At 37.9% G+C, this 13,332-nt stretch overlaps 1 protein-coding gene across 1 annotated transcript in view; it reads left to right on the top strand.

The window, feature by feature from the left end:
* LOC127660306 (cadherin-23-like) overlaps positions 1 to 13,332 on the top strand; it is a 227,864-nt gene that overhangs the window by 174,002 nt on the left and 40,530 nt on the right. The window contains exons 13-18 of the mRNA XM_052150444.1: positions 5,163 to 5,227; positions 7,003 to 7,240; positions 9,850 to 9,955; positions 10,256 to 10,383; positions 11,351 to 11,423; positions 13,130 to 13,246. Of these exons, the coding sequence (XP_052006404.1) occupies positions 5,163 to 5,227; positions 7,003 to 7,240; positions 9,850 to 9,955; positions 10,256 to 10,383; positions 11,351 to 11,423; positions 13,130 to 13,246 (727 nt within the window). The remainder of the gene's footprint in view (positions 1 to 5,162; positions 5,228 to 7,002; positions 7,241 to 9,849; positions 9,956 to 10,255; positions 10,384 to 11,350; positions 11,424 to 13,129; positions 13,247 to 13,332) is intronic.

Here is a 13,332-nt window from a genome sequence, read left to right as displayed (position 1 = left end):
TTGTTTGTTCTTTTGTTTGTCTGTTTGTTCGTTTGTGTGTTCTTTCATTTTTTTATTCATTAATTTGTTCTTTCATTTGTTTGTTCCTTGATTAGATTTTTTGTTCTTTTTTCTTTAATTCGTTTTTTGTTTGTTAATTTATTCTTTCATTCATTTGTTGGTTGTTAGGTTGGTCTTTTGTTTGTTTATTCTGTAATTTGTTTTCATTTGATCTTTTTTATTTGTTCTTAGCTTTGTTTGTACTTTTGTTTGTTTTAGTTCAGTTATATTCTTTCAATTGTTTGTTTGATCTTTAATTATTTATTTATTATTGTTGATTAATGTGCTAATTTATGTACTTTGTTCTTTCTTTCCTTTGTTCTTGATTTCTTTCTTTTCTTTTTCATTTTTCCTTATTTATTTGCTGCTGTTTCTTTAATTTGCTATTGTTCTTTTGTTTGTTCATGTGTGCCTTCTTTTGTTTGTTTTTGGTCATTATTTGTTCTATATTTCATTTGTTTGTTTGTTTGTTTGTTTGTTCCTACTCTCTTCACAGTTTCACTTTTAGTTTACTCGGAGGTGTAAGGTCATTGGAGGCCTAGACAAATAACAAAATGTTTGCTCTGATTTTGAAGGAAAATCTGCAGAATTCTACAGAAGGGTTTAAAACATAAAACTTTGTATCAAACAGAGCAAAGTGTAATAAACTCTTGCTGAAATCATCATCAAATGAGCCACACTATTTAATAAACAAACATGCAAGGGGTGGGGGATGTGTAGAACTTTTATGAATGACCGATGTTGGTATTCTGCAGAAGTCTGCAAAGTTTATGTAGAAGTCTGAGCACGCAGATTCTGTCTGGGCCTGCTTACAGGCTATTTATTTGATTATTAAGATGAGAGAAGGGAACTTTATGGTCCACCACCATTCTACCCATATTCGGGTCAAACTCTGCTGGCAATCTTTGTAATAAACTGCTTTGGTCGGTTGGCTGAATACACTGTTGTGAGTTGACAGTCGGGCAGTGGCCATAATCCATACACACACACACACACACACACACACACACACACACACACACACACACACACACACACACACACACACAGGGTGAGATCGTCATCAGGGCATGTTTGAATCATGGATTCTAATACTGGCACTGACAGCAGTCCACACTCACAACACTTTATGACCCTGTACAGCAACAGCACCACCAGTCAACTGAAACCCCATTACCAGAACCCAGCCCTGATCAATCAGACACAGAGTGAGAGAGAAATTAGACAACATGCCCTTACACCATACACTTACCTTGACGTTAAAGGAATAGTTCACCCAAAATGTAGCCCACAAATCTGGCACTAAAATACTATATAGTTGTTAATGAGCAGATTTAAGGCTATGCACAAAATTGTAAAAGTGATTACAAACAGATAGGTCGGGTCCTGGATGCATATAGGTCAATGCACCATTCTAGCTGTTCTCAAATACACCGTAAAGTAATAGTCACAGAAACACATTACCTTACGTGCATTTTTGCAAAGTAATTTTTATGTGGCTCATTGTGTTTTTGACACATGAGGCAAAAGTGTCATAGAAGCTTTGTTAGTTCAACTGGAGTGATGAACGCTGGTGCAACTGGCTGCCGACTGCCTCTCCTTGAATTAATTATAATTAAGTTGTTTTGCTGTTTTATATATTGAGGCATGGTTTCTTAGGAAGCTTTTAAACTGTGTTTTAGTTGTTTTTATCTACGATGAGCAATGTGATACTGGATGATATTATAAGGTGACTCGCCTGCTTGATCCCGGGAGGTTTGGTGCTTCCTGGGTTCGCCGTTCTGCCTGGATTTATTAACACTGAACTTTCACTCTGAGGCTCTGGTTGCGGCAAAAAAAATATAAAAATGTAATTAACAAGCTATTTGTACAGACTGCATTCATCTAGATCATCCTCTTCTATATACTATCCAGTGGTGTCGATTCTGTGTTATACAGAGGTGGATTTGTTTCGCTTGCTCTCTTGCCTCTCTGAACGTCTGAACCTGGATATTGTGCATAAACCTCGTAGGAAATACATTCACCGTGGGTCCCGACGGAGCTACAATACCGACGATACAAACTCAATACGGTCCTTTTGGTCATCTTATCCACATCACACAAAGAAATATACACAGACTGCTGACCATAGCGTGCTAGCCAACCTAGCCCGGTTGGCTAGCAACAACGCTGGTAAAGCCAATCTCTTTTTTGGATTGTTCAACATCAGATCTCTCACCAACAAGGGACCTCTGGTTTATGACCTCCTGTCTGACCATAAGTTTGACTTTCTCTGTTTGACTGAGACTTGGCAGCAGCCGGCTGATTTCTTTTATCTTAATCAGTCCGTTCCTATTCTCAGGGGCACCCCCCCGTTCCTATTCTCAGGGGCACCCCCCCCCCGTTCCTATTCTCAGGGGCACCCCCCCGTCTTGGTTTAGATCGTATCGTTCTGGCCGCACTCAGTTCGCACAACTCAAAAATTTGCGATCTAAGCTAACACAAGTTACCAATGGCGTTCCACAAGGCTCAATTTTGGGCCCTCTTCTATTTATTATTTATTTACTGCCCCTTGGTCATATATTTAGGAAACATGGTGTCCATTTTCACTGCTATGCCGAAGACACAAAGCTCTACCTATCTTCCAACTTCTTTCCTTCCTCCGCCCTCTCTGTCCAGCTGTTTAGCTGAAATTAAAAAATGGTTCTCATCTAATTTGCTCAAATTAAATTCTGGTAAAACCGAAATCCTCCTTGTAGGAACCAAATCTAATTTGGCAAAATCTGTGACTATCGATCAGTCCACTGCTTCTCCTTCTTCACAGGTTAAGAGTCTGGGTGTTGTCCTTGATAGCACCTAATCCTTTGAAGCCCATGTTAATAACATAACTCGCTCTGCATACATTCATTTACTTAATATTAATGGTCTTCGTTCCTCTCTCACATTGAACAGCACTGCAATTCTCATTCATGCACTGGTTACAGTACATCACATATTGATTACTGCAATGCTCTCCTCTCTGGTCTTCCTTCCAGACTTCTTCAGCTGGTCCAGAACTCAGCTGCACAAGAATCACCTCTATTGAACACATTTCACCTGTTCTTCAACATTTGCATTGGCTTCCGGTTAAGTATCGAATTGATTTTAAAATCTTGCTTCTTACCTACAAGGTCTTAAATAATCTTACATATCTATACACCTACTCGTACCCTCAGATCTTGCTCGTCAACTCTTCTTGTTATACCATGTATTCGTCGGGACACTCCGGGGTCCTCACTTATGGAATTCTCTTCCTCTGTATATTCGTTACAGTGATAGTCTTCATACTTTTAAATCTCATCATAAAACTCTTTTTATGAGTTCATGCTTTGTATCTTCCAATGTCTTATTGGATATCATAGTATTGTTTGCTTAATTAATTAAATTAAGTATTAATTAAATATTGTTGTTATTGTTGATGCTTTCAAGGATGACGTTTTGTGTTCTGTTTGTAAGGTGACCTTGAGTGTTATGAAAGGCGCCTATAAATAAAATGTATTATTATTATTATTAGAAGCATAATCTACTGTGTACATGACTGCACAGCTCCTATAGAGGCCGGGCTATTAATCGTTAATAAAAACCTTGGCATTAGGTAGGCATGTGGCATCATTGTGTTCAGATTTATATTCTACTCAACATCATTTTAATAAATGAGTTGAGATTGCTCACTTTACAGTCAGATAGCCTCTTGCTGTCTTAGTTGGTGATTCTAAGTCAACACTTAGCAGTGAGAAACTCTGCTTCACATTTTCAAGGCATAAAACTGCAGAGATCAGTGTAATCCTATCAAATGGAGCCCCAAAAACACATTCACAAAGAGACGAAATATGCTTGTAACACACCTGCACATCTGATGGATTATCATTTGTATAAGAAAACTAATTCTCTCCATGTCAGGATCTAGCAGATGTTAAACTGTGTGTGTGTGTGTGTGTGTGTGTGTGTGTGTGTGTGTGTGTGTGTGTGTGTGTGTGTGTGTGTGTGTGTGTGTGTGTGTGTGTGTGTGTGTGTGTGAGTGTGTGATGGAAAAGAAAAGCACCATTTCTCATATTCTATTTTTCTTTGACACACACAGCTGTGCTGTTGTTTCTGTGGTAGCTTATTTCTCCATTGTATTAATTTGCATAAAGATACAAATCAGGTCTTGAATATGCTTCCCTTAGCCATCTCTGGATCACATCACTCACACAAACACACACATACATCGCACTCTTTTATGTCATTCATACCCTGTTACTTATTACATACCCACTACATCACCGAGATGTCTGCACGTGTTCCTGTGTTGTACTTATAACAAAATGTATTGTCATTTTGGAAGTATGTGTGTTGTTGATTAGATAACATATTTGACTTCAAGCAATTCTGCATATGACAATGATAGTGTTTGTGTTTTCACCTGCTGGAGTAAGTTTTTCCTGTGTTAAAATACTTCCTCTTATCTCATCTTAATATTCGGAGACAACTATAAGTTATCCATTCCTGGATTGTTTCATTGAAAAGTGCAAACACTGTTGTTCTGTGGCATTTGGAAACATTGCTCTGTTTGCCTGAGTATCCAGACCAGCCCTTCACAACAACAATAGAAGATGTGGGGAGTGTTCAGGAAACCTGTTTGAAAACCATTATTATTCCAATTACATTCGGTGACGTTAGTGGATTAGAAATTACACACTTCAGCTTTAAATTCAAGACTTTTGGCACTGTTTTATAAAGGCATTTCTGACGATTAAGCGCAAATGAATTGAACGGAATTTAAAGTAAGCTAAAGGTGAACTGAAAGAGAGCTTTTGTTGTTTTAGGTTAGAGGACAGGATGACTAGTTCATGCCAGCCCATCTGCTGTGAGGAGAGTTCCGGCCCTTATGGTCTATCCTGAAAGTGTGTGTGTATGTGCATGTTTGTGTATCAGTGTTAATCGTGCAGAACAGAGTACTTTGTAGGGTTGGACAGGGGATGCAGACACCCTCATCTCAATATTAAAACACTCACTGGTAAATGATTTCCCACAAATAAACAGTCATGTGTGTATATGCCTTATAGAAGTTCATTGCTCTCTCTTTCTCTCTTTCTCTGTCACTCTATTTCTCCCTCTCTCTGCAGGCCACGGATAATGACTTTGGCACATTTGGAGTGGTTCGCTATTTCTTCAGTGATGAGCCAGACCAGTGAGATTATAATTTATTAACATACTGTGGCCTTTCACACTGATACATCATTCTATTTAATTTATTATTATTTTGATTCATTTTATTTACATCTCTGCAGATTTGTATGCTTTTCTTGCCCGTACCTATAGACGGATTTCTTTTAAGGATAAGATTGTTTTATCAGCTATGTGTTTGGAATGAAATAGTAGTGCACTGCCTATTGCATACTGCACTTAACTGTAGTATATAGGGTACTGTACACCGATCAGCCACAACATTAAAACCACCTGCCTAATAATGTGTAGGTCCCCCTTGTGCCGCCAAAACAGTGCCAATCTGCATCTCAGAATAGGGTTACCGTGGACTTTGTTAGTTCGAACCAGTCAGGCCATTCTCTGTTGACCTCTCTCACCATTCAGAGTAAATTCTAGATAATGTTGTGTGTGATACTCCCAGGAGATCAGCAGTTACAGAAATACTCAAACCAGCTCATCTGGCACCAATAATCATGCCATTGTCCAAATCACTGAGATCACATTGTTTCCCCATTCTGATGGTTGATGTGAACATTAACTGAAGCTCATGACCCGTATCTGCTTGATTTTATGCACTGCTGCCATGCGATTGGCTGATTAGATAATCGCATGGATGATTGTTGGTGCCAGATGGGCTGGTTTGAGTATTTCTGTAACTGCTGATCTCCTGGGATTTTCATGCACAACAGTCTCTAGAATTTACTCTGAATGGTGCCAAAAACAAAAAACATCCAGTGAGCGGCAGTTCTGTGGATGGAAGCACCTTGTTGATGAAAGAGGTCAACAGAGAATGGCCAGACTGGTTCGAACTAACAAAGTCTACAGTAACTCAAATAACCATACTGTATAATTGTGGTGAGAAGAATATCTTCTCAGAATGCTATACTGGGGTTGATGTGGGTTGGCACTGATTTGGTGGCAAGAGGGGGACCTACACAATATTAGGCAGGTGGTTTTAATGTTGTGGCTGATATACTCTCTATTGGTGAATGACATGATTGCATTAAAAATGCAATTCACACAAAATAATTATTTAAATGCATCTGCTATGATAAATATGTTTTCAAAGTCATTTTGATATTTTTTTCAGAGGCTTAAAGAAAAAATTTCTTAAGTGGTGTAACCATTTATCTGAATTTTTTGAAAAAAGAAATGTTGGCATAAGTAGTTTAGAATTATCTTTTATTATTATCATTATTATTATTATTATTATTATTATTATTATTATTATTATTATTATCATGAATAAGCAGTGGAACATTTAAAAAAAGAAATATTTATATAATATAATATTTTATAATATTTATATGTTTAAAAAATGTAAGTCGGCCGAATCAAAGTCAGGACTTTTTTTGTGCAAAGCACATTTTTGTCATGCCATATGGAGTAACCCTAAGAAAACCTATTGCTTTTTGTGATTCATGATTGAAGAATGTTTGGAAACTTTTTTGAAAATAATATAAAGTTGTGTACACTCCCTTGTAATCAAGATGCAATGAAAGTATTTTAATATCCTTTACGTTTGATGGTTACACAATTTGACATGTAACATAATGTCATTAAATCTTTTTTGTTTTACTGGTGCATACTGTGCACCATAAACATGGATACTGCTAAAATAGTTGTAAAAAGTATGGTAGTATGCTATTCCAAACATAGCCTTTGCATTTTCCTACTCTCTTAGAGTTAATACATTTTTAAATTCTCCCTTGCCACTTCTCATTGGTTACTCTTTTCTGTGTGACAATTCCGCCCCAGGTTCTCAATGGATGCTGAGACGGGCTGGGTGACTCTGAGAGGCCGGTTGGATTACGAGCTCATGAGACGCTTTACTCTGACAATATTGGCTCGTGACGGAGGAGGGGAGGAGACTACAGGTCGACTCCGCATTAATGTGATGGATGTAAACGACAATGTGCCAGTCTTCCAGAAGGACGCATACATGGGCTCACTGATGGAGAACGAACAGGCACCACAGCAGGTCGTCCGGGCCCGGGTGAGAAACAGAGAGATGTGAAATTTAGAAAAACTGGAGGAAGATAAACCAGAAAAATGAGTGTGCATGAATCTACTACCTACTATTCTACAGTGCTGTGTGTCATGTAATTTGTAATACTTAATTGATTATGACAGTTAAGTCAATGTGAAATGCTGTTTGCAAGCCATTATACTTCCGTAATCTGATAAATATACTCTAAAAGTGCCACAGTATATTTAAAGATAAATATAAAGGTCGAGACTTGATTTTATCCATTAGATATTGTATGTATTGTTTGGAGCCAAGTCTCTCTCTTTATAAGTGGTCTCATAGTTGTCCCAATCCTGTCACTGAAATAAGCCTGAGCTCTGTACTGATGCATGACTGTGGGCCATTAAATCTGTTAGTGCTCAGTATGTCTGTGTTAAGGTTTAATTGTCTCCGTGTGCAGACATAGTGACACTAATTTCAGCTCTCTGCTCTAATCTGTGCTATGATTGACAGTTTGACAGTAGTTGCAGTTCTGATTTGTGTGACCAGCGGGGGGAATTGTACACACACACACACACACACACACACACACACACACATTTTTAAATATATAACCATCAGATTATATATTTTAATTCTGCAAAGAGAATTTATATATTTAATTAAGGTGACATTCAATACTTAGGGGGACAACATTCAAAAATACTGTATTTTGCTTAAAAGAAAAGTCCCTTTATCACAATGAATTAGTGAATCATTTATGTAAACTAGTTCAGTTACATGAAGTGTCCAAATGACTCACTAAAATGATTTAAAACAAGTTTGCAATGCTAAATACAAGTAAATCACTTTGTTTAACTGGTTCATTTATTTACACTTGGTCAATTAATGCGTTTTTACTCATTAGATTGCTATCCGATTGAATAAGCACATTCCAATTACACTTGGCCACATAAAAGCATCTCCGCCACATGGAGATCTTCACTTCCTGCGGTATATTCAAATAAAACACAGTTCATGGCCGTGATTATGCTAATGCCTACACATCAGCTGCACTTATTGTCATTTGTTCATTTCAGTTTGTTAGCGATCTGCATCAAATAAATGAAGAAATGTGTTCTTTCTCTCCTACATCATTCTTCAGTTTCTCGATTTGTTATTATTTATTGTGCGAGATTAAATTGTAATGCATCTCAGCCCACCTCCGGAGTGATCGGATTTATACCCATTTCGAAATAATCTTAGAGGGCATTTATAATCTGTCTTTTTATGATAGGATAGCTATTAAGTGTAAATACTCACATGAACTGTCTGAAAGAACGATTTACTTCAAGGGCAGTTCACAAGGGACTGCTGTCAATATGTACAGTGAAAAAGGAGTTACATTTTGGTTTGTTATCACCCTAAAACCAACTGGATCACTTTTGAAGACATTGTTTAAACCACTGGAGTCTTATGGGTTCATTTTATGCTGTTTTTATCTCCTTTTTTGAGCTTTTGGAGATCACATTCACTTGCATTGTATGGACCAATTGAGCTGAGTTAATCTTCTAAAAATCTTCGTTTAAGTTCAGCAGAAGAAAGGAAGTACTGTGATGGCATGAGAGTGAGTAAATGATGAGAGAATTTTAAAGGGATAGCTCACCTAAAACTTGTAATTTTCTCAAAACAATGTCAATTCTCTCAAAGTCTCAAGCCTGAATGACTTTCTTTCTTCTGCGGAACACAACCATAGGTAGTTTGCAGAGATGTATGATGTGTTCTTGTCCTTACAATTTAAGTCAGTGGGGTTCAAAAAGGTAGCATAAAGCTAATACTTATGACTCGATGTTTCCACTATCGGCCATATGAGGGTGTGCTAGTGCATGCCAGGGCCAGTTGCGTTCCCACTGCCACTTCTGGGTCTTCATCATGCCTCCTCTGGGCTTTCTCAGGGCCAATGGCCTTTGGCCCGCTGATTACTGATTGATTTTGTTCTTGTTGCTCAAGGTCCAAGGCTATTGGCCCCAGATAGCCCTTGCTCATCAAGTCAAGTCAAGTGGATTTTATTGTCGTTGAACCATATACAGTTAGTACAGTACACATCAAAACAAGATGACATTCCTCCAGGACCATGGTGCTAGATAAACAACATAGGACAAACACAGAACCACATGATACAACACAGACTAAATAAGACCTACACATTCCTACATAAAGTGCATGCGCAAACGTGTGCAAAAAGTACAGGATGGTACAATCATTACTAAAAAGGAACAGGACAGTAGGCACAGTAAGAGACAGTGAGAGACCGGTACACATTTCTAATCTGAGTAGTGCAAAAAGATGACACTTTCTAAAAATGCTGAATGTAAACATAACATATGAAATGGTATCATACTTGCCCGATTGTGGAAAAGGGGCTAATGACTATTATACACTGGGAGCGGAGCAAGTATTTTGACATAGAAGAAATGACACACTTTAGATTTAAGGTCTATAGATGACATTTGTGAAATAATGTTGATTACCACGGTGATTTTAGAAATGTAATTTAGACTTTTCCGGTTCCAGGCTTTTGCATTTAAAGTCAGGCACTTATAATTAAAGTACATAATGCTGATGTTATAACATTTTTCTCTTTATGTTTCTCTCAGGCGACGGACGAGGATTCTCCTCCCAATAATATTCTGACATATTCCATCATCTACGCCTCTCAATTCAGAACATATTTCATTATCAGTGTGGTGGAGGGCTATGCAGGTCTGTGTAACAAATCAGAGTTTTCCCCTAATAAGATTTCACTGGTTGCTCAGGCTGTTCATGAGTTCCATTAACAAGGCCAGCATTGCTCAGTGTGTTAAATGCTTTGGGGGAATCGGATTTGGGTTTAACACCTTAAAGCATGCAAATACCTTTAGAGAAGCCTTTGTGACCTCTGGTGTTTTATAAATGGATTATAGATGGCTGTCTAATACACATATGCTTTTTTTTCCTTTTCTATATTGATTCAATGTGTGTGTCATAACCCATTTTTTGTTTTTCATTTATGTATCTTCTCAGTCATCACCGTGAATCGTCCTCTGGATTATGAGCAAGTTCCTGGTGGAATGATCTATCTGACTCTGATGGCCAAAGATGGGGGGAACCCATCCCTCAACAGCACTGTGCCCATCACCATAGAGGTGTTGGTGAGTACTAAACCCCCCTCCTCCATTAATGGAACATTCCAGAGTGAATGTTCAATGCATACTAAATAAAGGTTCTTCAAGTGAACTTTGCAGCAGGGTCAACCAGGAACACTCTTCCAATCAAGAACCATTTTTACTCACACAAACACCCCCTCAGACACAGTTTGGGAGTTCTGGATTCAGTGGTTTTCTCTGAGCTCTACTGACTGGGATGGTTAATCCATACTTATTTTCACTCTGACATTTTATGCTCTCTTATTACGATTACAATTAGACATATTTCATCTGAAAAACAGCAGGAGTTTGGCACATACAGCTTACTGTGTGTGTGTGTGTGTGTGAGCGTGTATTTATCACTTTGTGGGGACCAAATGTCCCCATAAGGATAGTAAAACCCGAAATTTTTGACCTTGTGGGGACATTTTGTCGGTCCCCATGAGGAAAACAGCTTATAAATCATACTAAATTATGTTTTTTGAAAAGGTAAAAATGCAGAAAGTTTTCTGTGAGGGTTAGGTTTAGGGGTAGGGTTAGGTTTAGGGGATAGAATATAAAGTTTGTACAGTATAAAAACCATTATGTCTATGGAAAGTCCCCATAAAACATGGAAACACAACATGTGTGTGTGTGTGTGTGTGTGTGTGTGTGTGTGTGTGTGTGTGTGAGTGTGTGTGTGTGTGTGTGTGTGTGTGTGTGTGTGTGTGTGTGTGTGTGTGTGTGTGTGTGTGTGTGTTATACGGTAACTAAACATTAAGCTGAATTCAAGTGGTAAGTCAGTGTTTGTCTTATATTTAATAATTTCACATCGCCACAGCCTGTGAGTTTCCATTAAACCCCAAAGGCACTCCATCACTTCATCCAATTACATCTGAGAGCAGTTTGTTCCCTGTGGAAAATTAATGAGTTAATATTTAAAGCCTTTTTAGATACTCTGTAAAAAAAATGAACCTCCTCTCTCCCTCTGCAGGACCAAAACGACAACCCTCCCGAGTTCAGCCTTTCATCTTATATCATCAACATACAGGAAAATATCGTAGCAGGTACGTTAACAGTTATATTACCAAAAAAAGAAAAGAAAAAGGAATACTATACCAACATATGGCACATATACAATGCTCAAAACCTTGCAACATCATAACTAGATTCCTGTCAGCAATGATTTACAGTGATCAGCCATCTGTGCACTAGTTCTGTTCCACACCAATGAAATATTTTGTTTGAATAAGTGCCGTTTTCTCACAGCTATGCCACAGTTTTGATTTGATGGTTTTGTTTCAGTTTCCAGTTGTTTCACCCCCAAAAGCCAGAACAACTAGGGTATACAAGAGAATAATTACAGTTTTGCAAGGCAGCACTGCTTTGATATTCCTCAACATTTCTAGTTAGTGTTTTAGACCTCTAACCCTATACTCAATTACTTACTGATGTGTTATGATATCGTAACACCTTTACTGTAATGCATCATTTGAAAAGCGATACATTTTAATACTTGGATTATGGACACACTAGATTTAACACTTAATCCAACGTGAATAGCTTCCGCGATAGCTTGCTGATAGACTGTTGGACATTTGACTCGGAGACCGCGGCTCGAGGCCAGTCAAGCTGACGCATGGAAGGAAAGTGTCAAAAACACTATATGAGATGACGTGTTTGCTTAAAAAAATTCCTTTTCATGTCATATTTCATTTTACTAAAATATTGGTTAGGTTTAGGTTAAAATTTTAGGTTAGGAATGTGCATTTTATTCATTAAAACCTCCATCTAATATTTACCTTTAAAACCTCATCTAATTACAACACCATTTCACTGTTTGGCGCCCCCATCTGGACATTTCACTGGGAAACTTTAGCTAAAGCTAAATGTATAATGAAGCATGTAATTTAGATTTGCAAAAATGTTGCCACAGTCACGTAATGTGAGATCAGGCCAAAAGATGGTGTCGTGTTGATTCTCATATACAGAACAACAGGAAACAAGACAAGTAGTGAGTGTAATGACTAGTTAAAAATGGTGCTGATGCTGCATTTCCTTTATGCAGAGCTAAAGCCTGAAACCTAAACTTACCTAAAAATAACACTATTCTTTCACTGCCTTTAAAGCACTGCTATTTCCTTCATGACACACAGATCTAGTGTTTAAACAGGTTCAATTTTTTCAGTTAACCTTTGTCTGTGTACCTCATCACTTTGCACACCCTACTATGCTTCGAAGTTTCAATATGTTAGTTTGTGTCTTACTTTCACGTCTTATAATTTCTTTCCATTTATTTTCTGTCTTTATTTCCTTCTATATAATTGTATTATTTTAGCTGAGCAAGAAGGTCAGTTGAAACAGCAATGTGCATTATTCTTATGCATTTATTCACTCAATCACTCAATGCTTTTGTTCCACACAATAGACTTGTCTTCCATCTTTAGAGGAAATTACATTTGCTCTGACCAGCGTCTGTTAAAACCCTGCACGCTGTTGTGTGTTTATGTGAGTGTGTCACTCTCAAACTACTGATCGCACTTCACTAAACTCTGATAATCCTGAAATCCATAAAGATTTCTCCATCAATGCACAGTACTTTAAAAACGGACCACTTCCTGTCTAAAGAACGTCTCTCAAACTTCATTTCCTATTTCTTCATACAGCTGTCTGTCTCACACAATTGTATTCTGATGATGTATTTACATTCTCTTACCTTTTATCATTATCTGTCTTGTTCATAATTCTTCAACCCCTTCTCTCATTCTTTTAGGAGCGACAGTGTTGTTTGTGAACGCCACAGATCTGGACACGTCTCGGGAGTTTGGTCAGGCCTCTCTCATCTACTCTCTGCAGGGCAGCTCTCAGTTCAGACTCAACACTCGCTCAGGTGGGCAATGGGAAATATAGGTGTTCTCTTTAACCCCCTGAGACCCTCTGCTGTGTGCATTTTCCATTTCCTTTTTTGATTTGTAA

This window comes from Xyrauchen texanus, chromosome 20, assembly GCF_025860055.1.
Source record: "Xyrauchen texanus isolate HMW12.3.18 chromosome 20, RBS_HiC_50CHRs, whole genome shotgun sequence".
Classification (NCBI taxonomy): domain Eukaryota; kingdom Metazoa; phylum Chordata; class Actinopteri; order Cypriniformes; family Catostomidae; genus Xyrauchen; species Xyrauchen texanus.
This window is presented reverse-complemented; position numbering and strand designations above follow the sequence as displayed.